The sequence below is a fragment of the Leishmania mexicana genome, chromosome 18 (assembly GCF_000234665.1).
Source record: "Leishmania mexicana MHOM/GT/2001/U1103 complete genome, chromosome 18".
Classification (NCBI taxonomy): domain Eukaryota; phylum Euglenozoa; class Kinetoplastea; order Trypanosomatida; family Trypanosomatidae; genus Leishmania; species Leishmania mexicana.
Genome location: NC_018322.1, coordinates 641,561 through 664,860, shown reverse-complemented (window position 1 = coordinate 664,860; position 23,300 = coordinate 641,561). Strand labels below are relative to the sequence as shown.

The 23,300-nt window shown below is 60.2% G+C and overlaps 7 protein-coding genes across 7 annotated transcripts; all 7 read right to left on the bottom strand.

Annotated features, from left to right (window-relative positions):
* Window positions 1–1,647: 1,647 nt before the first annotated feature.
* Window positions 1,648–2,289, bottom strand: LMXM_18_1590 (hypothetical protein, unknown function; the record flags this gene model as incomplete). Its single annotated transcript, XM_003874121.1, has 1 exon — window positions 1,648–2,289. The coding sequence occupies one exon, from the start codon at window positions 2,287–2,289 to the stop codon at window positions 1,648–1,650; it is 642 nt and encodes a 213-aa protein (XP_003874170.1).
* A 2,366-nt stretch (window positions 2,290–4,655) lies between these two features.
* LMXM_18_1580 (nonspecific nucleoside hydrolase) lies at window positions 4,656–5,600 on the bottom strand (the record flags this gene model as incomplete). Its single annotated transcript, XM_003874120.1, has 1 exon — window positions 4,656–5,600. The coding sequence occupies one exon, from the start codon at window positions 5,598–5,600 to the stop codon at window positions 4,656–4,658; it is 945 nt and encodes a 314-aa protein (XP_003874169.1).
* A 2,369-nt stretch (window positions 5,601–7,969) lies between these two features.
* On the bottom strand, window positions 7,970–8,434 carry LMXM_18_1570 (conserved hypothetical protein; the record flags this gene model as incomplete). Its single annotated transcript, XM_003874119.1, has 1 exon — window positions 7,970–8,434. The coding sequence occupies one exon, from the start codon at window positions 8,432–8,434 to the stop codon at window positions 7,970–7,972; it is 465 nt and encodes a 154-aa protein (XP_003874168.1).
* A 1,944-nt stretch (window positions 8,435–10,378) lies between these two features.
* On the bottom strand, window positions 10,379–12,070 carry LMXM_18_1560 (conserved hypothetical protein; the record flags this gene model as incomplete). Its single annotated transcript, XM_003874118.1, has 1 exon — window positions 10,379–12,070. The coding sequence occupies one exon, from the start codon at window positions 12,068–12,070 to the stop codon at window positions 10,379–10,381; it is 1,692 nt and encodes a 563-aa protein (XP_003874167.1).
* A 669-nt stretch (window positions 12,071–12,739) lies between these two features.
* Window positions 12,740–14,008, bottom strand: LMXM_18_1550 (hypothetical protein, unknown function; the record flags this gene model as incomplete). The annotated part of the gene is made up of 1 exon (XM_003874117.1): window positions 12,740–14,008. One exon carries the CDS (start codon window positions 14,006–14,008, stop codon window positions 12,740–12,742), a length of 1,269 nt encoding a protein of 422 aa, XP_003874166.1.
* A 588-nt stretch (window positions 14,009–14,596) lies between these two features.
* LMXM_18_1540 (conserved hypothetical protein) lies at window positions 14,597–15,688 on the bottom strand (the record flags this gene model as incomplete). The annotated part of the gene is made up of 1 exon (XM_003874116.1): window positions 14,597–15,688. One exon carries the CDS (start codon window positions 15,686–15,688, stop codon window positions 14,597–14,599), a length of 1,092 nt encoding a protein of 363 aa, XP_003874165.1.
* A 753-nt stretch (window positions 15,689–16,441) lies between these two features.
* LMXM_18_1530 (putative kinesin) lies at window positions 16,442–20,164 on the bottom strand (the record flags this gene model as incomplete). The annotated part of the gene is made up of 1 exon (XM_003874115.1): window positions 16,442–20,164. One exon carries the CDS (start codon window positions 20,162–20,164, stop codon window positions 16,442–16,444), a length of 3,723 nt encoding a protein of 1,240 aa, XP_003874164.1.
* Between the last annotated feature and the right edge of the window lie 3,136 nt (window positions 20,165–23,300).

The following is a 23,300-nucleotide window of genomic DNA, read 5'->3' as shown; positions in this document are numbered from 1 at the left end:
CAACGTCTATGGAAAAAACGCACGGTAGCGTTGCAGCGTGTGGGCACGTCGAGCGGCGCGATATCCACCTCTTCTTTGCCTTGCCCGTTTGTGTGTGCTGGTGCGTGCGCGTGATGTTGTTTCTCCGTGATAATGGACTTGTCGACGCCTCTGGGTAACCCAGCCGCCCTGTAAAGATGTGTCTGCAAACCGAAACGCCGGCTGCAGTAGAAGAGGCAAAGAAAGATATGGAGGGAGACCGAGGCAAGAGGAGGATACACGGGGGAGGGCCACGCGCAGCGGACGAAGCCTGAAGGCAACAGTGACTGGGTTCCTCTTAGCACTGCTATCCTCCCTAGAATTGGCACGGCGGCTGGCAGATAGCTTCACCTCAGCAACACGGATACACAGAGACAGAAGCACCAAAGAACGCATGTTTTGGGGCTCTGCAATGCTGGCGATCTCTCGCTTTCCTCATCGAGCGACGCACTGTGAAATGACGTGCGGTGAGTCGACACCACGGCAACAGAGACGAGCACACCACAGTGTGCGTGCAGGAGCAAAGAACAACGAGCCTGTGACGAGAGCATCATCGCCAAATATGCAGCGCACCCGCAATGACGTCATCACTGCGACGGTAGCTCCGCCTGCGTTGCCGCCTAGCGGTTTGTTCGAAGTGAAAAGTCGAAGAGAAGCGACACACAAAGGAGCTCACAGACACACACGAAGACACACGCACAAGCTAGCACAACACAATGAAAAGCCACACATCTCTCTCCTCCCTTCTCTCTATCGCCCCCCTGAGCAAGTCCATCAGTGTGGGCACCCATGTGAACCCGTAAACCCGCGCGCTCACAACGGTGCCCCGGTCCATTCGGAAAGGAAAGGGACAAGAGAAGGGGTGTCCCACTGTGACGCACAGGGGCAGCGACACTCGTCTACCACAACAACAATGAAAGCATCATTCACGCTGACTAGCAGCACAAGCGCACCTCTCACATCTTGTGCTGTCAAGCATGCCTGTCCACAAGCGATGGAGAGCCACGGAAGAAGAAGCAGCCAACGCGTGAAGAGAGACAAAATGGGAGCAAAACGAGAACGAAAGGAAAAGGCAGCAAACCACAACCGCACGCAGGCCAGCAACGCGTGAAGCAGAGAACATTCATTACAAACACATCCCTCGCGACGCTCGAACGTGGCAGAAAGCACAGGGCTGTCCTCAATCGGCAGAAGTGCCGCACACCATACAGGGCGAGAGAAAGAGGGTGACAGCCACGCTCACTGATTCGCAAAGATGCGCGACGAGGCCCTCATAAGACCAAACTGATGAACATCGCATACACCGAGCGTCGACCAGCAACCACATCGCTGGTACACAAACGGGCGTATACAATCAACTCTTTCTTGTCTTATCGTGTGTATGCGGGTGTATTTGCGGCTCTCGCGTGCGCCAACGTGCTGGCAGGGTTCTCGTTGTGGGTGCTCTACTGCAGCAGAGAGAGTTGCGCGATGCGCAGACTCAGCGGGAAAGAGACCACAGAGTAAAACAGGAGAGTGGTAGTGCGGTGAGAAACACCGCCAAATAGTCTGATTACACAAAGGATCGATAGTACTCCCTTCAATGCCTCACAGTGGCGCTGTGAGCGCGCTAATCAACTATAACGGATCTTACACTCCAGTCCAGCTATGCACGGTTCGCGCGGCGCTCTCCCAGGTGACACCGCGCCGCCGTGCGGCTACAACTCCTACTACGACACACACGGCTGTGAACAGCGTCACCGCCGTAGCGGCACTCGTGGCACGGGAGCTGCCAGCAAATTCGCCGATACTGCGTGTTTCTTTGCTGTTTTTGGCTGCTGTCTGTGGCGAGGCGTCGTGGAAAGTGCACTTCACCTCATAGTGCTTCGTGCCCCCGCGCGCGAAAAATGGCCGGCAAAACTCTTTCTCCACTTCTCCCCTCTCGATAAGCCCCCTTGCCTCAGCCTCGGCGATGGTAACGTACTCCACACGAATAGTGGATAGCTTGCCCGTCTCCATCACTGCCGGCTGCGCGTAAAGGGCAATCTCATCCCATATGGACGGCTGCGCCTGGCCCGCCTTGTCATGGCCCAGCAGCCCGTACGTCTTGGAGAAGAGGATGGACGACTCCTTAACGCGCAGGCGGTAGAGAACAAACAGCGCCTCGCCTAGCCTCTTCTCGGTGAGAAACACGCAAAAGGAGCACGTGAGCTTCGTGGGGTAGTGCGCAATCTCTAGCTCTCCCTCCCGCTTGCCCTTGACGGAGATGAGAAACTCCGCGTTGCATGGCATGGCGGTGCAGGCACAGGCGTGCGCCGAAACAGCCACTGCGGCGCCAACCAATGGGGCAAGAACAGAGAAGAGATGAGCAGCAGAACAAAACAAAAGGAGATCGCGTAGCGGCACAGTGTTTGGCAGAGCAACGAAGAGATGGAAAACGCGCTTCACCCGAATCGGCACTGGATTGTACGTGCCTTACGCGTCAGTGTCTCGGTGGAAGCAACAGCAGCAACCAGCAGTTGCCAATGACGCAAAGGAAGTTTTAAGGCTCGTCCCACCCACCCCACACCCGCCCTCGTTTTGTTTCGATCCTGCGTTGCTCTCCCTTCTCCGCCTCGTGCGCGATGCGCGCTGCCGTCCGTCCTGCCCAACAACTCCCAAGATGCGGGGTAGATGGACCAAGGCCGATGAAGACCGAAGGCAGCGTCGTCGTGAATGACGCAGATAAGCAGCTCGGCCGGAAGGTGTGAGCGAGAGAAAGAGAGACGTCGAGACTGGGAAAGGGACGGGGGTGACGTTTGCGTGACACACTGGAAAAGATGACGGGCGCGCCAACGGAGAGCAGGTCGGAAACGTCACAACACAAGACGAGGGGAAGACGGCGAACTCGCCAATAAACAAAACGACGAGATGCTAGGAATGGTACGAAACAAGCGGAGAAAGTACCCGCACCGATCGGCCGAAGTGAAAGGGGATTGAGGGGAGGGGGAGACAGCGATGGACAACGTCACGGTCACGTGCGAATGTCTGCGTGTACGTATTTGTGTGTCAGTGGGCACGCGGGTGCCTTGACGTCCACGCGATTATGATCGCTCTTCCGTTTTATTTGGTGGCGGTGGAGGCGAAGCAAAGGCAAGGGGAACGTGCCCCAATACGCGTGTCAACGTGTGCGTATATGCGTCAAGTCGAAGGGAAGCAAGCGAAAAACATATACATATATATACGTATGTGCACATCCATGTGAGGAGTGTCGTACGTGCGGTCAAGCACTCCTCGATGTGTGCACCCGGGGATGTGCGAGAGAGTTCTATAAATGCGTACGAATAAAAGTACCTGAGTTGGTGGCTCAGTGTGAAGCTTTGTCGAGAGGCTGGGCAGGAGGCCTCGATGAGCAAAAGACGGGCGCACTCGTGCTGGGCGGAGCAGCTCGCAGGCAAAGCCAGATATGACAGCACCCAAAGGGTGCTCAGGGGAGGACGAGAGAGAACGTGAAAGTGAGGAGAGCAATGGAAAGACCCTCCTACCAGAGAGACCAAGAGAAGAGTCGAGTCCCGCGCGTACCCCCAAGCGGACGCAATGTCCTCCCGTTTGTGCCCGTGTGCGCACACCTCAGACACGCGATGCGAACGCCGCCCGCCACCGCCACTCACTGGGCAGACAGCAGTTACGCCACAGTTAACAACTCACAGTCACCGATACACGAATCATTCGCGTACCAACAGTGAGCGGTGCCTCTACGATTTCAATAAAGCTCCCAATTGGCCACGAGAAAAAATATTTTTAGAGGTCTGCTAGCCTCGATCGGTCATAACAATGCTGGCCACCACACGCTGGTGTCATGGTCCAGTGCCCACTCGTCGTGATACTGCCGAGGCCCTGCAGCGGCTGCCCTCTGGTGCGGCTGCGGGGTCTCTGGCATCGGCGGACAGGGCTCGGCTGGCGCTGTGCCGAGGAGACGTATAGTCGTGCTCACGCCTGGACCAGCCCACTGCGAGTCCTGCCCGCGTGTTCCGCAAGTGCACGCATCCACCTGCTGCTTCTCCTGCTATCACTGCGCTGCGGTGATGTCGGGCGTAGTTCTGGGCCTCGGCTGCTCTGTGTGCAGTAGAATGGCAGTGGGCTGAACGATGCCGAGCGACGTTGGCTGGCCCGGCTGCTTGACATCACCGCCGTGCGACAGCGATGGGTGGGCTGCGGTTGTGTGTGCACAGGTGCTGACTGGTTCGTGGTGGGGTTGACACGTTGGAGAATAGTAGTCAAAAATATGTTCAATAAAGATGTCTTCGATTTTTTGTGGTATACGCGCTCTCAATAGATCGGCGTGCCAGCGACGCCTCTCGTCCCTGTTGCGGCCGGTAGGAAAAAGGGAGGGTGCGATACGGTCGCTGAGCCGATGGAAAACGAAAAAGAATGCAAAGGATGCTGTAAGGAGGCGCGAGAAAGGGTGATTCAGGCGGTGCAGGTGGCGGAGGCGGCGTAATCGGCTAGTCGGCTTTGTAACTGGCACCACTACCCTCGCAGCTGCTTCGCCATTGCCCATCCACCCTTTTCCTCCGTGCGGCACGGAGCTGCACCATCGCAGTGACAATAACCTCGCAGCGGGGCGAAAAAAAGACCCGCGCTCGTCACTGCGCTGATGGCCAATCGCGACACACACGTCATTCAGGATTGCCGATGCGCTCGAGTGCGTCAATCACGAGGCACCAAAACTTGTCGAAGTCCAGCTTTACCGCCACCTGCGTGTGGCAGTTCTTTGGCTGCGGGTAGCGGAAGTCCGTGACCGTCATCCCAGTCGTCAGTGCCCCATTGAGCTCGATGTCGACTGGCACTCGCTCCGTCGTCATCACTGTGGGGTCAATCACGTACGCCACAGCGCAGGGATCGTGCACCGTGGCGTACGTGTTGCGCTGCTTTTCGTACACTTTTGTATAAAAGTCCAAAATCCCCAGCATGAATGCAGCCGGCTTCGTGCCCACCTCCTTCACCCGCTTCCGGACCGCCGGCGTGGCGAGCGCCTGGTGCGTCAGGTCCAACCCCACCATTGTTACGTTCCAGCTCTCGTTGAACACAATATGTGCCGCCTCCGGGTCGACGAGAATGTTGAACTCCGCGACAGGAGACGCATTAGCAGTATGGTAGCCGCCACCCATCAGAACGACCTCCTTCACACGCTCCACGATGCGCGGCTCAAGCCGGACAGCCATCGCAATGTTCGTCAGGCCACCCGTAGGCACAAGCGTGATCGTCTTGGGCTCGTGCGACATGATAAGGTCGATGATCACCTGCACTGCATGGCGGCTGTCCAACTTTGTCTTGAACTCTGGTGGGTAGGAGACGTTACCCAAGCCGGTTTCGCCGTGAATCTGAGAGGCATTCCGCACACCGCGTACGAGGGGCTTGGCGCAACCAGCCGCGACGGGCACACCAACGATGCCGGCCACGTCAGCTACCAGCCGCGCGTTCCGGGTCACCTTCTCCAAGGTCTGGTTGCCCACCACCGTCGTAATGGCCAGCAGCTCGATCTCCGGGTTGCCGTAGGCGAGAAAGATGGCCACGGCATCATCGATTCCGGGATCACAATCGAGAATAATCTTCTGCGGCATGGCCCGCAAATGATGAATACCCGTTTTCCGTTTCTGCGGCGTACGCAATGGGGCGCTAGAGTGGCAACGGCTGGAGGAGAGTCGAATGAGGGGTAAGCGATGCACTTTCGTTCGGGGTCTTCCCCGCGGCCGAACACAGAAACACATTGACGCAGAGACAGACAACGCATGGGGCGACCGGTGAGAGGCGGATACGGGGAAGGAAAGAGGTCAGGAGAGACGCAATAACGCGAGTGCTTTCCTTGGCATCATTGTGGCGAGCATCGCTACCGTCTTGCCTAATAAAACGCGAAACGACAGTCATTTTAGCGGAAGCGAGAGGCACTTCACACACTGGAGAGGGGTGCAACGCGCAGCATCCACTTCGAGGGTGCGAGGAAGTCACGGACAAACACGCACTTCTGTCATTTAGCTGGCGTCGCTGACGCGTCTCCTTGAGACCGCAGTGCTTGAGGGAGAGAGGCGTACGAAGCTCCCGGGTGTGAACGTGTCAAGGGAGAAGTACTCTGTCCTCCGAGAAACAGAATTGCTTCGGCTGCATAACCCATCAGCCGCCGCTGCTCAGTCACTGTTTTTTTTATTATTTTCCTCTCGTCGCTTCTTCAGGGTTTGTTGACACGCAGACGACTGCAGCGCGCTTGTGAGTGAAAGCGAGGTGAGGCGCGCGTCTGCACACAAAAACAAAAGTGACGAAGAAAGAGAAGACGCGCCCTGGCGTGACGGAGGCCGTAAAAGCACAGAGGCGGAGAGCAAGCGAGAAGGACAAAGACGCGCACATCCGCCTAGCGAAGAACAGGCCTTTGTGTCAGAGGTTGTGCTCCCTGCCACGTTGCGACTCGCCTACACCCCTCGGACACATACATACACGCACGCGCCAGCACATATCTCCTCCCTGCTCGCATCACACACAAACATCTGCCTCCTCCATCACGAAGCCCGTGCACACCTCTGTCAGCGATCCCATTGCACAAAAAACAGAAGTGCCGGTCATTGGTGCTTCGCTTCAGCCGGTCCGTGTCGCTGCCACAGAGCACGGCCTCAAGTCGACTCTACCCGGCCCGCCAAAGGCCCGTCACGTGGCGCGAAGCAGCCCTAGACACGCGTTACAGCAGTGCGCCCACTCAGCCAGCTGGGCGCGGCCCCGGCCTCAAACGCCACCCAACACCCCAGCTCCGCGGGTCGCCCCACCGCCGCTCACACCATCCCGGCCGCCACCTCGCGCGTCCCCCTCGGCGGTGACACCCAGGCCCCCACCCACACACACACACCAGTGGGCAGCGAGGGCGGGGGTGGGATACGCTCGAGCCACGCTGACGCTCTGCCTATCATGTGCATGGCTCAGACGCGCGCACTGCCGCAGTCCGCCCCGACACCACGCCATCCACGACCTGGCCGCCGACATCAGTAGCGATGCAGCGCTCGGACCGCCCCCTACGTCGTAGGTGCATGACCCTGCCACCGCCAGAGGTGCCCCCACGTGTGGCAGGGACAGGGCTGCTGCTGGGCCACACCCTCCCCTCACCCACTCTTGGGTGGGTGGCACGGGGTCCTGAGTTACCGCGCACTGAGGTGTCCCCCATCATCGGAGAACGGTTGCCGCGCCAGGAAAGAGGGGTGCAAAAAGGAGAAGAGCGCAATGACAAGCGCGTAGGAGTCACACCCGAAAACAAAGCAGAAGACATCCACCATAGCGGCGCAGCAGGAAGAAGAAAGGGAAGGACGGAGAGATCGGTGCAAGACAGAGTGTGAGAGGCGGAACAATAATGCACGCAGGGCACGCAGCCCAAGACACGAGGTGGACGTACATCTCTCCTCCCTCGCTCTCGTATATCAGAAAAAAGGGGGCGGGTTGGGGCATGTAGTGTGGCTGCACCTGCCCCCCCACTCCATGTTTCGCTCCGTTTTTTTCCTGCGCAAGGCGCTGAACAACAACGTAGTTGAAGCGCGAGTGGAAGCAGGAGAGAAACAGCAATAAAGACAGGGACACCTCTTCGCGTCATTAAGAGTAGGGCTCAGCCACTGAGGAAACAAATGGCACATGCACGTGCCGACCGGATTCGCCAGGGCGTCGCACTGCCATGTCTGCCCAAAAGCAGCATTCGTAGCAGCAGCCGTACTCCCCTCGATGCAGAAGACCGCACAGGCGGACCCACGTACGCGCACGCATGCAGGCTAACATAAATCGAGCACTGCGGAGTAAAACATCGAAAAGCTGGGAAAGCATGACACGCTGAAGCAATCAAAGTGAAAAGGGTCGAAAATGACGGAGAGAGCGAGGAAGGGGTGGGTGGGCACCTGCTTCTGTCACGCGTGCTGGTAGGGGATGCGATGATCAGTCCAGCGCTGGCTACACCACCACCCCAATTCTCTCATTGCTGGTAGACAAACTGCATAGCCTTGATCGGTGCTCGGCAGGTCGGACAGGCACTGTTCCCGATGCGACTCGCGCAGCTCCAGCACGTGCACAGGTGTCGGCATGGCAGAAAGACGGTATCTTTGCAGTTTTCTAAGCAAATGACGCACTGCTCCGCGTCAAACGTGGCTTGCGTGGGCTCGTAGTTGGGCGGTGGGCGAACCGTGAATGACTTGGTAAGTGACCAGTTTTTGTAGGTCACCGTCCCAGCCAAGACCAGCGTGCCGGCGACCACCGCAAGGTTGAGTCGACTCAACGGGCCAGCTCTATCGGCGTTCACGATGGAGTCCAGCATCTCTTTCTGGCTATTGATGGTCAGCTCGTGCTGCGCTATGAGGCTCTGCTGGTCTCCCAGTTTCTGTAAAAGCTTCCATCCGGCAATGCCAATCGGCACGAGTGCAATAAGCTCCAGCCCGCTCATGATGATGACGGTAAGCAGCGACAACGGCGGTGGTGATCGAAAAGGACGCCGGCACCGGATGACGACGACGTGTTGCAGTAGAGGGAATAAGTGGTGCGCCCGACGCCTGAAGAGACCTGTGCCACACAACGTTACCAGAGCAGCCAATGAAGCAGAGCTGATAGCGACGGCTGTACCCTCCTACTCAGGTTCACCTGCACACCCTCCCCGGTGCGCCACTATGAGGTTGATAAGCCACAGAGTGCTTGTGTGCCTGCAGCTTGGAAAGGCACGTGTAGCGAGTCGCTCAGCGCAAGACACCGCTGTAAAGAAAGTAGAGACGAAAGTCAGCGGACGGCTATACTGTAGGGGCCCAAAGATGGGGCACAAGAACGCGGCAGGAGACCGCTCAGGTAGAAGCGAGAGAAAATTCTGCGGGTGTGCGTGTCACGGAAGATGTGCGCAAGGAAACGAGTAGCAGTGCAGTCGACGGCAGAGAAGATGCAAGCACAGCGCATTGCAGCTGGACGGAGGAGTTGTGAAGGACTCAGAAGAACACACGGTAGGCCGCAACATACTCGCGCGCACACCAGCGATTGTTCTCCTTCTAAAGACGGCGGGCCTACGCGGGTAGCAGGCCACCGATAGAGGGTGTCTTCGCACCTCCACCCCCCCTGCCCTCCTCCTCGGTCATCATGCGGTACATGAATCACGACCCGGAAATGCCGGCGGTGAGCTCACATTCCGTTGTTGCCCTTCAAAGTCATCTGTTTTGCCGTTCTGCGTGTCCATGTCGCTGCCACAGAGCACGGCCTCAAGTCGACTCTACCCGGCCCGCCAAAGGCCCGTCACGTGGCGCGAAGCAGCCCTAGACACGCGTTACAGCAGTGCGCCCACTCAGCCAGCTGGGCGCGGCCCCGGCCTCAAACGCCACCCAACACCCCAGCTCCGCGGGTCGCCCCACCGCCGCTCACACCATCCCGGCCGCCACCTCGCGCGTCCCCCTCGGCGGTGACACCCAGGCCCCCACCCACACACACACACCAGTGGGCAGCGAGGGCGGGGGTGGGATACGCTCGAGCCACGCTGACGCTCTGCCTATCATGTGCATGGCTCAGACGCGCGCACTGCCGCAGTCCGCCCCGACACCACGCCATCCACGACCTGGCCGCCGACATCAGTAGCGATGCAGCGCTCGGACCGCCCCCTACGTCGTAGGTGCATGACCCTGCCACCGCCAGAGGTGCCCCCACGTGTGGCAGGGACAGGGCTGCTGCTGGGCCACCCCCTCCCCTCACCCACTCTTGGGTGGGTGGCACGGGGTCCTGAGTTACCACGCACTGAGGTGTCCCCCGTCATCAGGGGCCAGACAATGTCAGAAGAACAAAACAAAAAAGCGCAGATACATGCACGAAGAAGTAAAAGAGAAGAGGCGGCACAGGCACGCACTAAAATCCACTCCTCGCTGGCGTGCTGGCCGTCGCCCTCTCTTTCCATGTGTTGCTGCCAGTGCTGGTGGACAGTCTATGGTATTTGCATGTCTCTGTTCGGCTTAGCCGGGCCTTCCGCTGAGTTGCGCAACGCTGCACGTCGCACATGTCATTCCACATTGCGCCGGAATGAAGGCACCTGGAAGGGCTGACCGAGAGAAAAAGGTGAGTGGGGGAGCTGGCATGAAGGTCACAACACTCGACTCTGGGCGGTGGCGGCGAGTAGAGCGGACACAGGCCTAAGCACTCGCCCACACGTACCTGTCCACTAGCGTCTGTACGACGATTTGGACAAGCTAGAGGATGTTCAGCGGACATGAGGGAGGTGGCGGGTATGCGCATGCTGTGCTCTGCCGCTCATGTGCACCGAGGCACGCTCGCACCTGCAACAGAGGAATTATCCTGTTCCCGCGCAGCATATCATCGCTGCCCTCCTCCAGCCTAGCGCACCTCTTTGCCTCCTCTTCCGATGAGGCTAGGTGCGTCTAGACCGTTGGCCGTCATCGGAGAGGCCGAACGCCTGCCAGAGGGCCATCGTGAATGTCGGGTCGTCCTCGATGCCGGCGGAGATCATGTACCAAAAGTATGCGAAGACGTCGTAGCCGAGCTCCTCCTCCCCTAACTCCGCGGTGTACGCTTCCAGCGCCTTCCTCCAAATTGCCCCTTGCCGACGCAAGGTGTTGCCCTCGATGAGCTCTGGACGGAAGCACCTCAGAACAACAGCGCAGGTAACCGTGCCAAACTGTCGCTCGTCGAGCCGGTCGAACAGCTTATGAATAATGGCGGCACGTGACGGCGGGACGGGGCTGCATAGCATTAGTAGTAAATCGACCCGGGTTGGGGCCTTCAGCCGCAGCCACTCGAGCTCGACATCCAACACACCTGAGATACCGTCCGGCACCCCAGCAGCGCGCAGCGATTTGATGAACGGCTTAATCGGCACATGCGCGGCACCCCACTCTCTCAGCGCTGAGTAGAGCTGCACAAATGCCGGCGCATCCTTGGCGTTGCGTCGTATCCACTGCACCACAGCTGCTTGCACCAGCTGCAGCATCGAGACCGTGACTGAGGGGAAGTACTGCCTGTACGCAGCAAGTAGGTCCGCGACGAGCACACCGTCGTCGGTTTCGCTGTCCTTCTTGAGGTAGTAGTAGAGCTGATCCGACTCCTCCTGGCGGAACCCGGTGCGCAGCCGGGTGCATACGTAGAAGAAGTGCCGCGGCGTCAGCTCTCCCCGCACCAGCGTCCCGATATCTAAATCTGGTGACAGCCGTCGGCTGCGGTCTGGGTAATGAAGCTCGATCGACTCCAGGACGCTCAGGAAGGCAAGCGTGCCGGTGCAACAGCCCTCCGTCTCTCCAATCTCTAGGGTAGCTTCTGCGAAGCGTCCCATCAGCAGCGGATACTCGGCTACACCGGGAATTGCTTCGCTGAACAGCAACTGGTGCAGCAGTTGGACCTCGCAGCCCAGGTACGAGCCAGTCACCGCCCCGTCCTCGGCGTCGTCGCCCTCCTCGCTGGCGCAGTAGTGCAACAGCCCATGTGATTCGGAGCTGCTCAGCCCACAGGTGTTCTCCATAAACACCAGCGCCTCCCAGCGCTCCAACGGAGGCGGGGCCGCCTCCGTTGCCTGCCGACGGCGGCTGCTCTGCCAATCCAACAGGTCCACGACGTGCTCTTCAAACGGGCTCATGACGGGACTCTTTTGCACCGTGCGGCGGATAGTTGCCACCGTTTGCGATACCTGCCACGTCCGAAACGGGATGATCTCCCGCAACGCCAGCGTGACACTACCAGGTCGGATGCCCCTGGGGACGGAACTGCACCTGCCCCTCTGTGCCACCCTAAAGGCGTCCTCGTTCTCCGCGTTCGGCGCCGACTCCTCCTCTTCCAGCGGCAGGACACGAAGGAGAAGACAGACCTCCTTGTGTGTCAGCAAAGACGCCGGGAATATGGGCTCCACAGCGGTGAGCAGCGCTGCCGCGTCTACCGCGGCGTTGTTCGACTCGACGTAGCGGGCGTCCACAGAAAGGAACGAAGGCAGCAAAGCTCGGGCGCCGTCGGCGTGCGGACGCCGCACAAGACCGTACGCGACTCGCTTGTACAGCCGCAGCATGAACAGCGGGTCCACGAGTGCCGATTCATGTGCAGGGTCGACCGGGAACATGCCGCCTTCTACGCTTGTGTGTTCGTCCGGTATCGGATGGAGCAAAGCTGGCGCACGACGTCTGCGCACCAGCGAGAATGCGCGGCCATGACCGTGGCCAGTGGTGCGGCCAGTAGTGTGTCACCAAAGCATTGAAGTAGAAGAGAGATGAAGGAGAGCGACGGGCAACATAAGATGTGCATCCTTCGTGGCGGAGGAGCAGCACACGGGGAGAGAGAGAGGGGCGAGGGCATCGTGTGTGGGTGCTCGCGCGACAGGCACAGACACGCACACCCAACGGGGCCAAGCGCAGTGGAGATGACAAGGCAGAGTAGACAGCGTCACCAAAAGGAAGCCGTCAGAAAGGCCACGCGCACGAGAGAAGGCGAGCGAGGGAGTGTGGTCGCCCATGGCCGTTTTGCCTGCCCGTTAGGGGGCGGTGCCCTTTTCTTGCCCTTCCTCCACAACACAGGAAGCAGTGCACACATCGCTTTCAGCTGCACAGACGTTGTCTGCACGTGTGCGCATGTTCGAGCTAACGAGCCGTTGAAGCGCGCGCGGCGCAACATTCATCCGTGAGTGGCCCTCTCCTTCCCTCTGCGTGTGCAATGCAGGAGCTGTATTAGGTATGGAGAGAAGGGGTGACAGCACGTACTTGTGCAAGACACATGCAGCAGGTCAAATACAGCTCTAGCACATCACCGCGCGCAGCCGGGCAAGCTCGGCGTCAAGCTTACAAACCGTGTCTTGCTCCTTGGCGAGAAGCCCATCAATGGTCGCCTTCCGCTCCGCAGCCCACGCCGACGCGCGCTGCAGGGCGTACCGCAGCTCGTGCAGCGTCGAGGCAGCAGCCGCAGACGAAGATGGCGCAGCGCACACCGTGGCAGCTGCAGCACACAACTGCTGCACCTCTGCCTCCGCGCGCCGTAGTGCCTGCACGTACACGTGTACTTCGCCTAGGTAGAGCGCCACCTCTGCAGCAGCAGCCTCATCGCGCTGGGCAGTGGCCTCGAGGGCAGCGCAGTTCTCACGCAGCGCAGCCACTTCTGCTGACATGGCGCGACAGCGCCATTGCGCGGCCAGTGCCAGACTCTCTGTCCGCCGAAGGTGCCCAGCAAATACATCCGGCAGTGACGCAGCCGATTCCGGCATCGCTGTCGCAGACGACCCAGGGGTGGCTGGCTCCTTTTGTGGAGACAAGAGGACGCGCCGCAGCGGAGATGGCAGGGCCCCTGCAGCAGCGATGGCGCTTCCCTCTCCATGCGCACTGGATGTTGTAGTAGCAGCGCTAGCTGCCGCGACAATCTCAAAAAGCTCCGGGTACTGCTCGTAGAGCCGGCGCCAGCGCCGCTCGCTCTGCCATGCGCCGGGAGTCCGCACAAACGCATAGCATGCAGCGAGAAGCTCATCTAGTCCAACTCCCCGTCTCGTCTCCGGCAGCAGTGTCGTCGCGTAGCGTGCGCACGTCTTCAGCACATCGTACACCGTGTGTGCCGTGACAGCGCCGGCAGCAGTCGCGCTGGCCGCTTTTGCGTGCTCGTGCAGCTCGAACTTCACGCACGCTGCGTACAGTGAGAGCACAGCTCGCAGAGCCTCTGGCTTGTGAGCTGCATCTGCTCGCTCGCACTCCTGCTGCAGCGACCAGAAGAGCCCGTCATCAGAGTGATTGGCGCTCTGGCACAGGCGCAGAGCGGCTTCAGCGCACCGCGGCTTCACGTGCTTCAGCACAACAGTCGTGCCACCGGATCCACCGCCGCTGGCAGCGGTGGCCTCCGCGGCGTGCTCCGTGAAGTACTCGCGAAAAAACGGCGCGTGACTCATCAAGGCGCGCTTCGAGAAGTAAAGCGTGTGCTGGCCGTTGCCAACCACAAAGGTAACCACATCATCGCCGTTATCGACGACAGAGGCCGCGTCCCCCGCTACCGCCGCGCGCCGAACACTCTTGTCCGGCGCAGCCATGTCTGTCCAACTCTTTCTCTCTTCCCTTCTCGCGCTTTTCGTTTGCGTGTCCGCTCGGGGGTGCGCTCCGTGACTGCGACGGGGTGAAGCAGCGATGGGACTGGAGGGAGAGGTAGGCGAAGGTGGAAAGTTAAGTCGTGGTATCGAAATGGGGGAGAGAGGAGGGGGCGAGGAAAGGAGAAGAGAGATATCGGCATCGCGTTGGGGCGTGCAACACACATCTTCCCATTCTCTGTTGTTGCGGCGTACCCGGCAGCGGAGCCTGCGCGTGGAATACCATAGTCGTCCATGTAGAACATTCTGCGATGCTTCACAGATAAGCACAGGCAGGTGCCTTTCGCTGCAGTGAAGTGAGGATCGGATGTGACATCGCCTCTCTGCACACGGTCCCAAAGACAACTGCGTCATTCTGCTATCGTTGTTCGTGCTGGTCGTATGTGGGTATGGCTCTGCCCCCCCCCACACACACACACATACATCCAACGCTCCCCTTCTCATCCTCCTCCAGAGTGCAATAGCGGATGATGGTGGAGAGAGATGTCAGGAGCAGAGGAGATCATCCGGCGCACACTGAGTCGCGCACAACGGCTACTTGTTCTTCGTCGCACCTGTCTCGGTCGCTGCGCTCGCGTCTACGGCGCCAGAAATGTTGGGTTGAGCCTTAGGTAGAAACGGGTACGCCGTGCAGGCCATGAGAGCGCCAACCATGGCGACCCACTCGACAGCCGAGAGGTGCCGGTAGTGGCCAAAGTAGACGACTGAGAGCACAAAGCTGGCAAGTTTGCGTAGCGTCAGCGTCAAGCTCAGGGTGAAGGCTGAGGTCTTGTCGTTCATCATGTACACACCGGCGATGCACATTACCTGAGTCACGCAGTTCAACGCCACGTGCAGCTGATTGTCCGCATCAATGCGAGCAAACTCGGAGCAGAGGCGCATCGGCTGCAGGAGGAAGAGCGGTATCGCGAAGAGATGCGAGAAGCAGAGCGCCTCAGCCCACATTGGCGGAGCATCGTCCCTCGATGGCGCTGCTTTCATTGCGGCCTCGTTCACCCGGGCGCGGCGGTACATGTGTTCCTGAAAGACGCCCAATGCCGTCGTGCACGCAGTGGTGGCCACCAGAATGGCTACTCCACAGGCCCAGTACCACGTCGGGGTCGACGCGGCGGCTGCGGCGCGAGACGCCGTCTCGGCCCCTGCGCTGCTCGTCCTGCGTGCCTTTTCGATTGTCAGCGCGATGAGACCGACAAAGATGACCAAGACGGAGGCCACCTGTGGCGCCGTGAAGCGCTTACCGAAGAAGAAATATCCGGCAAGCATGTTGAGCATCATCGAGGAGGAGCGGAAAGTGGCGTGCAGCGGGATGGAGATATGGAAGCCAAAGACAATGTTGTTGCCGACCGACATGGCCCACCCGACGACGGCGAGGATCAACTTGTAGCGCAGTGGGACACGAAAACGCCGCCACTCGTATGGCCACATATTGAGCGTTGCCTCCTGTTGCTCGTGTGGCTCCTTGAAGCGCAGCAGCAGAGGCAAGGTGAAGAGAGCGACGCACACATACTGAGCGCAAGTGAGGGCATAGTAGGTGTTCGGAGAGCCGGTGATGATGAGCTCCAGCAAGAAGACGTTCGCCTGGCAGCCGCAGAAGATGCTCGCCAGCCCCAGAGCGGGGCCTGCCATTGTCACACGCACGCAACTTGTTAGCTGCGGTGCCGTGCGAGGGGGGAGGGAGGCGAAGAGGATGCGAGTGTCTATGTCTATCGCGTATTCTCGTTTTGTATATATATATATATATGTCTGTGCGTGTAGCTATGAGAGAGAGAACAAGGAGGGTGCAGGGCACATACTGGTGCGGCGTGAAGGGGGCAGCTGATGTAAAGCGTGTCAGGCATACCCGAGTAGCGGCGCAGGCGAAGCACACACACACATACGTATATACGTAGAGCGAGAGAGGAGAGTGAGATGAGAAGTGGCGGCGGCGATGATGGAGGTTGTGCAGCAGGGGAGGGCTGGGCACGGGTGAAGGGAAGAGAGTAACAGCGAGGTTAGTGCGTCCATCAAGAGTGGTGCGCGCATGGCCACTAGGCAAAAGCGGCGAGGAGGGCGTGTGATACGAAGAACGTCAGCGATGAGGAGCAATGCCTACGCACCCCTCCACAGAGAGAGGGGGAGGGGGAGGGGCGGAAGAGAGAAATACCGCGACGTAACAAATCGCCGCACTCGTACCTCAGGTGCGTGTGTCCGTGACTTCGTCGCTGTGCCCGCGTGCACAGATGAGAGGCGAAAGAAAGGTGCAAAGACAAATAACACAACGAGTGCGTTGATGGGGACGAAGGCGCACATGAGGCGCGCGTGCGAGTGCATCACCCACCAGCGCGCACACACCTACACGTAAGCACACACAGGCACATGTACCCTAACCTCCCGTCGCGGCTACTTGCGACGCTTTGCGCGTGCCGCTCCTGACGCGCGAACACGGCGTCGCGTTGCCGGCGGGGTAGAGGCGAAGACGTCTGACTTGAAGACAGGCACCGGGGCATCACTGGGGTTGACTGGCTCACCGTACGTAGCGAAGAGATGCAGTCTTGCCTTGCTGATGCGCGCTGAACGACGCGCCACCTTTGATGACAGTCCGACGCGCTGTGGCGAAACGACAGCAGTATCTGCCACAACCGTGTGGTCCGCCGTAGTCGGGGCCCTGCCCTGATCTTCTCCGCGGTGTCGCACATTCGACTTTGAAACCCGACGCCGCACTCGGCTGGGCCCCTGTATCTGCGCCGATGCCCTCCACCCCGCGTCTCCACTGTCCGCCACGTCTGCCGTCGAGACTGCGATAGCAGTGGGGCCGTGCACAATGCCTTCAGGCAGCTGATCCTCACTCAATGGCACACCCTCCGGCGTGTCGTCGCGCACAACAGCACGTGCGGTGACCGACGACGCCCCATCCTCGTGGTCCTCATCCTCGTACCCCTGCCTTGCCGTATCGTCGTTGCCGCGCTGATGCGATGGCACTGCTTTCGCGGCGCTCCGCAGCTCTGCCATCTCCTCCTCGTGTTGATGTCGCAGTTGCAGGAACTTTTCGTGAAAGCTGACGTACATATGGTCCAGATAGAGCTGATGACGCTCGTTTTGTTGACGCAACTCGTAGTTCTCTGCCATCAGCTGGCCCACGCGCCGCGCCTCCTCTTTCTGTTGGAAGAACGCCTGCCGCTGCTCCTGTCGGCTGCGCCGCGCATCTTCGCGGGCCTCCAGGAGCTCGCACTGGGTGAGCTGGTGTTGCTGCTGCTCCTGCGTAAGCAGGGAACTGAGCTCCAAAACCCGTGACTGCAGAAGACTGAAACAGTCAGCGGCGCTGCTTCCGTCGTCTGCGGCCATGGCCGCCGCGGTCGTGTCAGCAAACCCGCCGTCACTACCCCCAACGCTGGTGGTGTCGCGGTCAGCGATGGCAGTGGAAGTGTTTGACAAGGTGTGAAAGAGCGCTCGCTGCGCCGGTGTGATGAGCGACTCCAGCGCCGCCAGAGACACATCCTTCTGCGCGACGGCGCGCGTCAGCTGCTCGACGTTGTCCACTAGCTCGGTGATCTTATCACACAGTACTTGCTGGTGCGCCTGCACCTTCTCTAGCTCCACCTGCTGCTCCGTCTGTCGGTCGCCAGACAAGGCCTCATCGACGTTGGCGGCGATCGGCGTCGCGTCCAGGTAGAGGCGCGTCATCTCCTCCCGTATCGACTGCTCGGCGTACGCCTGAAACAGCTGCAGGCGCAACTGCTCAAGCGCCGTCTCCGCAGCGGTTGCTCGAAGTGTCACCATCTGCAGGGCGGCGCGCCGCTCCCTGCACTCCATATCGGTTGCTAAAAGGCGCTTGTTGGCGCGCAGCACCTCGTCGTAGAGTCGATGATTTTGCGTACGCAGTCCGCTCAGTGAACTAGAGACGACAAGAAGCTGCTCGTTTACGTCCTCGTATTGTTCGGTGGCACGCAGTACCGCGTTGCGCAAGCGGTCTAGCACGTCGCTACACCACTCATCTTCGCTGCTACCGCGTGAGCGAAGTGAGCGCAGTTGGCGCACGTACCGCCGCAGCTGCACGTGCGCGTCGGCAGCGCCACCTTCTCCGGAGCGCACCTGGGTACCAGAGCTCTCGCTGCTCCGCGCCGAGGCTGGTGGCGTGGCAGACTCCTGCTGATCGTCTCTCGCCCCCGCGTCACCTTCATCCAACGATAGCGACGATGCTTCCAGTGAGTCGGGCAGATCTGGTGGCGCGCAGTCAGCCGCAGCACTCCTTTCGGGGAACTGACTCTGCAAACGGCGTAGATCCTGCTCCCGCTCCTGCAGCAGACGACGGTAGTACTGGGACTCACGCCGCAGCGTCTCTGCGTCAGCAAGCGGCGCGACACCCGCGTCAACCGCTGCCGCCGGCGCCGCACAGCTGGGGTTGGCAAGGACCTCTGCCAGTGGTGACTGCACAGCCGTCATGGCGCCTCGCTCCTGCTCTATCTTCAGCGCCTCCTCCAGCACGCGGATGCGGTGCTGAAGGACTTCAATGATCTCTTGAAGCTCGTTGCTGTCAGCGTTGTCTTCGCGCGCGTTCCAGCCGCTGCCGCTGCCCACGCCACCGGCGGCAGAGAGGAAGCTGGGCCGTCCATAGAGGCGGGCGACGGTGCTCGACAGTCTCTGCTCGACCCGGCTCTTCACCTTCATGACCTTGCGGCGTCGCGCGTTGGTCGCAAACTCCAGCGACGACTTGGTTTCCTCGAAGCTGCCCGCCTCGAGGGAAACAGTAACGAGAAGAATAAGGTGCCAGCTGCGCATGCGCGGGGCGAGGTACGTGGTAAGCAGCGATTTGCGGAAGTGCAGCACCTCTGCCTCCGTGCCGCGGGACTCCACCAGCTGGCGCAGCGCCATCAAGGACTTGTTGATGAAGATGGCCTGGTCGGCCGCCTCCCCGGTGGCGCCGCTCTTCTTCAGTCTCTCCGTCCCAGCGAGGTCGGCGAGTGTGACTCGCGTCGTCGTGAGCGGTGCGCCGTCGAGGAAGCGCGTGACGTGGAGAGAGAGGAGGGTGAAGGAGCGCGAGCTGCGGGCGTTGAGGGTGTGCGCGTGCGTCACGCGCAGTCGCGACGCCGCCTTCACCTTGGCGAGCATCTCAGCACTGCCCCGGATCAGAACCTTGGGTTCCGAGGCACTGGCAAAGCAGCTGCTACCACTGCTGTTGCCGGTACTGCTCGTCAGCGGACGTGACAGCTCCGCGCCAAACTTGCCAGAGCGGGTGCCGTCAAGCAGGTTGTAGGCTTTGTTGTTGTATATCTGTATGCAGCTCATCTCCACCACCTCGTTATTCACGTCGAGGGAGCGAAAGACCTCCTCGGCAACGGCTGGCGCCAGCGCGTTCATCGTGTACGTCTTGCCGCTCCCGGTTTGACCGTAGCAGAGCACGCACACATTGAAGCCAGCCGCCATCTGCTCCATAATGGAGGGGATGAGGCGCTCGCACAGGGCCACGTTCGTCACCTCGGGCTCCAGCACCTCGCCAAACTCATACTTTCGGCGCTCCTTCGTGTTGGGAAAGGTGATGGTGAGCACGCGGCCGTGTGAGCCGATGCTCCTGCCAGCCGCGGCCGCGCCACCCAGCACGGCGCTGGCACCGGGGTTGCGGTCCTCTTGGTGGTGGTGCGTAGCCGGGGCCTCGGCTACGAAGAGGCTTGGCCGTGGTGACAAGTTCAGTGTTGGGGAGGCAGGGGTCAAGGGCTGTTGCTTCGACGTCTGCGTCGACAAAGACGCGAGCGCTCGGGACTGCGACACTGGCAGCACAGAGGATTCGGAGGCCTCCGTGCATGTAGCAGCAGCAACATCGGTGCCTCCGTCAGCGCCAGGAGAGGATGCTGACGGAGCGACGGATGGCTCTGCCGCGCTGCCGCAGCCGAGAGCTGTACATGGGGTCTGCAGATGCGGCGGGGCGGATCCGTAGTCCTGTGAGGAGGGGCGACAGGACACGTGTGGCGTCGAAAGTGTGCCATCCTCCACCGCGTAAGAGAGCAGCGCCGTTGAAGAAGAGAACTTTGAGGCGCCCTTCAAGCGCACAATGACGCTGACGCTCTCCTGTGCCGATGCGGTGGTCGTCGCAGGGCCAGGTGGGGAGGAGGAGGTTGTAGGCGGTGTCATCGTCGTCACTCTCTCCGTTGGGGAAGTCACGCGTGCGGGCAGTTGCTGCGACACATCACCACCGGTGATACGCAGCGCGTCGTTCGCTGCTTCTGCCTCTGGTCCCCTGCCTATCAGCGCTGACAGCCTCAGCTTCGGCGTCTGATTGCCGATGCTTGCCGGGGGTGCGTGCGCGCTGTTCGTGGCGGCATCGCTTGCCACCGTTGGCGCGATCGCGATACCGTGGTCGTTGCCGTTGCTAGGCAACGACATGAAGACTGTAAGACCCGGTGTACTAGGATGGACCTCGATATTGTTGCGTGCATGCACAGAAGCCACTCCCTGGAAAACACACGCGTCTCTCCCGGCAACGACGAGGCAGAGACGGTGACGAGGAGAGGGAGGCGCCACTTCACGACAATGAAGCAGAAACAGGCAGTGAGACCAAACCTGAGCACGAGAACGAAGAGGCAACAGGGAACAAGCCGAAGAAGGAGCAAGTGAGGGAGGGCGCGTGGAAGAGCGATGCATTCTGTGTGTACGTGCCCACATGTAGCACCTAAAGACAACCTGTCGGAACAGGGCTGCAGCCGCTGCGATGACGTCTTCTTTGCACTCCGGCATCACCCTTCCTCCGCTCTGCCTTTCTGGTGAAGCGTTCGTAGCGGTCATGACGAGTTGCAGGCAAGAGCAGAGCGCGTAGGTCGCGCTACCCCCCTCCCGCACCCCAGCCTTGAGCGTGTGGGGGGAAAAGAAAGTCACGTCTCACTCCCCCCCGCTCCTCTCACTTCCCTGTCACTGGCGAGAGGTGCAACCGCTGCTACGATGCGCACTCATGCAGCCTAAACGAGCTGGGCACACGCGCACAAGCGCTTTTCCGTTTGAACCCGTCCATGTCGCTGCCACAGAGCACGGCCTCAAGTCGACTCTACCCGGCCCGCCAAAGGCCCGTCACGTGGCGCGAAGCAGCCCTAGACACGCGTTACAGCAGTGCGCCCACTCAGCCAGCTGGGCGCGGCCCCGGCCTCAAACGCCACCCAACACCCCAGCTCCGCGGGTCGCCCCACCGCCGCTCACACCATCCCGGCCGCCACCTCGCGCGTCCCCCTCGGCGGTGACACCCAGGCCCCCACCCACACACACACACCAGTGGGCAGCGAGGGCGGGGGTGGGATACGCTCGAGCCACGCTGACGCTCTGCCTATCATGTGCATGGCTCAGACGCGCGCACTGCCGCAGTCCGCCCCGACACCACGCCATCCACGACCTGGCCGCCGACATCAGTAGCGATGCAGCGCTCGGACCGCCCCCTACGTCGTAGGTGCATGACCCTGCCACCGCCAGAGGTGCCCCCACGTGTGGCAGGGACAGGGCTGCTGCTGGGCCTCCCCCTCCCCTCACCCACTCTTGGGTGGGTGGCACGGGGTCCTGAGTTACCACGCACTGAGGTGTCCCCCGTCATCAGGGGCCAGACAATGTCAGAAGAACAAAACAAAAAAGCGCAGATACATACACGTGGGTATGTGCAGTGTTGTGGGTGAAGAAACGTTGAGGAGGGTAGCGTGCACAAGGAGACAAGTATAGAGAAATGCCGGTGTACAAGCTACACGAGCGTTGCATGTGCCTCCTCGTCGGAGAAAGGGAGAGGGGCCCTTGACATCGCTCGAGCAACTGCACCTGGTGCTCCTCCACACCCAGCCTCGTGTGAAACTCGCGCACGTTCACCAGACAGCAGCGCAGACGCAGTGAACGCACTCCCTTACGAAACGGGCAGGTATATCCCGAAGTCTGGGACGTGCGTTTCTTTGTCTGCTGGACAGCACCGTCAGCTCCCCTACCCGCACCCATTCTTGTGCTCACACAAAATGCACGAGGACATATGTGTCTGGTCGCGCGGTGCCGTAGAGATTCAAGGGGGGCGGGGGTGGAAGAGGGAGGGAAGAAGTGGCAGGCTCTTCCTTCTCGAATCGCCTGCTTGCCTCGAGGCCCTCGCTCCTGCCCTTCGCACCCGCCACCTCCCGGTCTCTCTTTACTTGATCACTGGCGTGGTGCACTGTCCTCTTTTTCTGTTTTGGTGCTTACGTTTACTTTTCGTCGGACACCCTTTAGGGATTGGAGTTTAGTCTTGCTACCCCTGGACCTCTGTTCTGTTTTCACCGTGATCACCACCATCGCCATCATAACAATCTATCTACTCGCTCTCTCGCGACTTGTCGAGCATGAACGAAGAATACGACACACCGCAGACGCACACGTGGGTGCGGCGAAGAGGGGGTAGGAGGCAGGGCGACAAACGGTAGGATGCAGAGAAGAGACACCGAGGGGGAGGGGTGTGGTGGATTGGGGGTGAGGAAACCAACAACAACAAAGCAAAACACAGGAAAAAGAAGCATCGAAAGTAAAGGAGAGAGGAATAACGCATGAGGTTGATTTCGGGGAGAGAGCCTTCGTCTCTGGGTGGTCCCTCTACTCGAACCCCGCCTTCTCCACACATCATTTATCCACCGCTTTCCTTCTCGTCAGCACTCTGTCCCTCTCCCGGTTGGCCTCCCTCGCGCCGGACCAACTCAAGAGGCACTCACACGAGTGCACACACCACCCCCTCCCCGCACACGCCCACGCGGTGGCCATGAGAGAGGAGGAGGTGTGTGTGTGTGTGTGTGTGTGTGTGTCGCCGACGAGCGAGCAAAACGGCCTCTGATGGAGGCGGTGCGACAGCCTTTCCTCGGGAGAGTAGGAAAACACACAAGAAAGGGGGTTGGGAGGTGACGGCAACACGGCAGTGCGAATAGAGAGAAATGAATGTGCGTGTGTGTGTGTGTGTGTGAGGTAAGCGATGAGTACACGGCGGAAGGGGGAAGGCGGTGGCGGAGGTGGAGCTCTCCTGCATTGGCAAAAAAAAACGAGTCGCGCATCCACTCCACGCCGCCAACGCCTCTTCGCTCGCCCCCCACTCTCGCGTGCGTTAACATCTCCAGCCTCGCTGACTGCACATCCTCGTGACCGTAACGTTGGCGGGTTCGAGAGGGGGGAAGACAAACCAAAAAAAACTATAAAAGCAGCAAACAGAAAGAAAAACAGACGCTGATTGCGACGATTCGAGTCCTCTTGTCCGGCCCTTCCCTCCCTCCCTCCCTTCCACGCCACCAACGCTGCT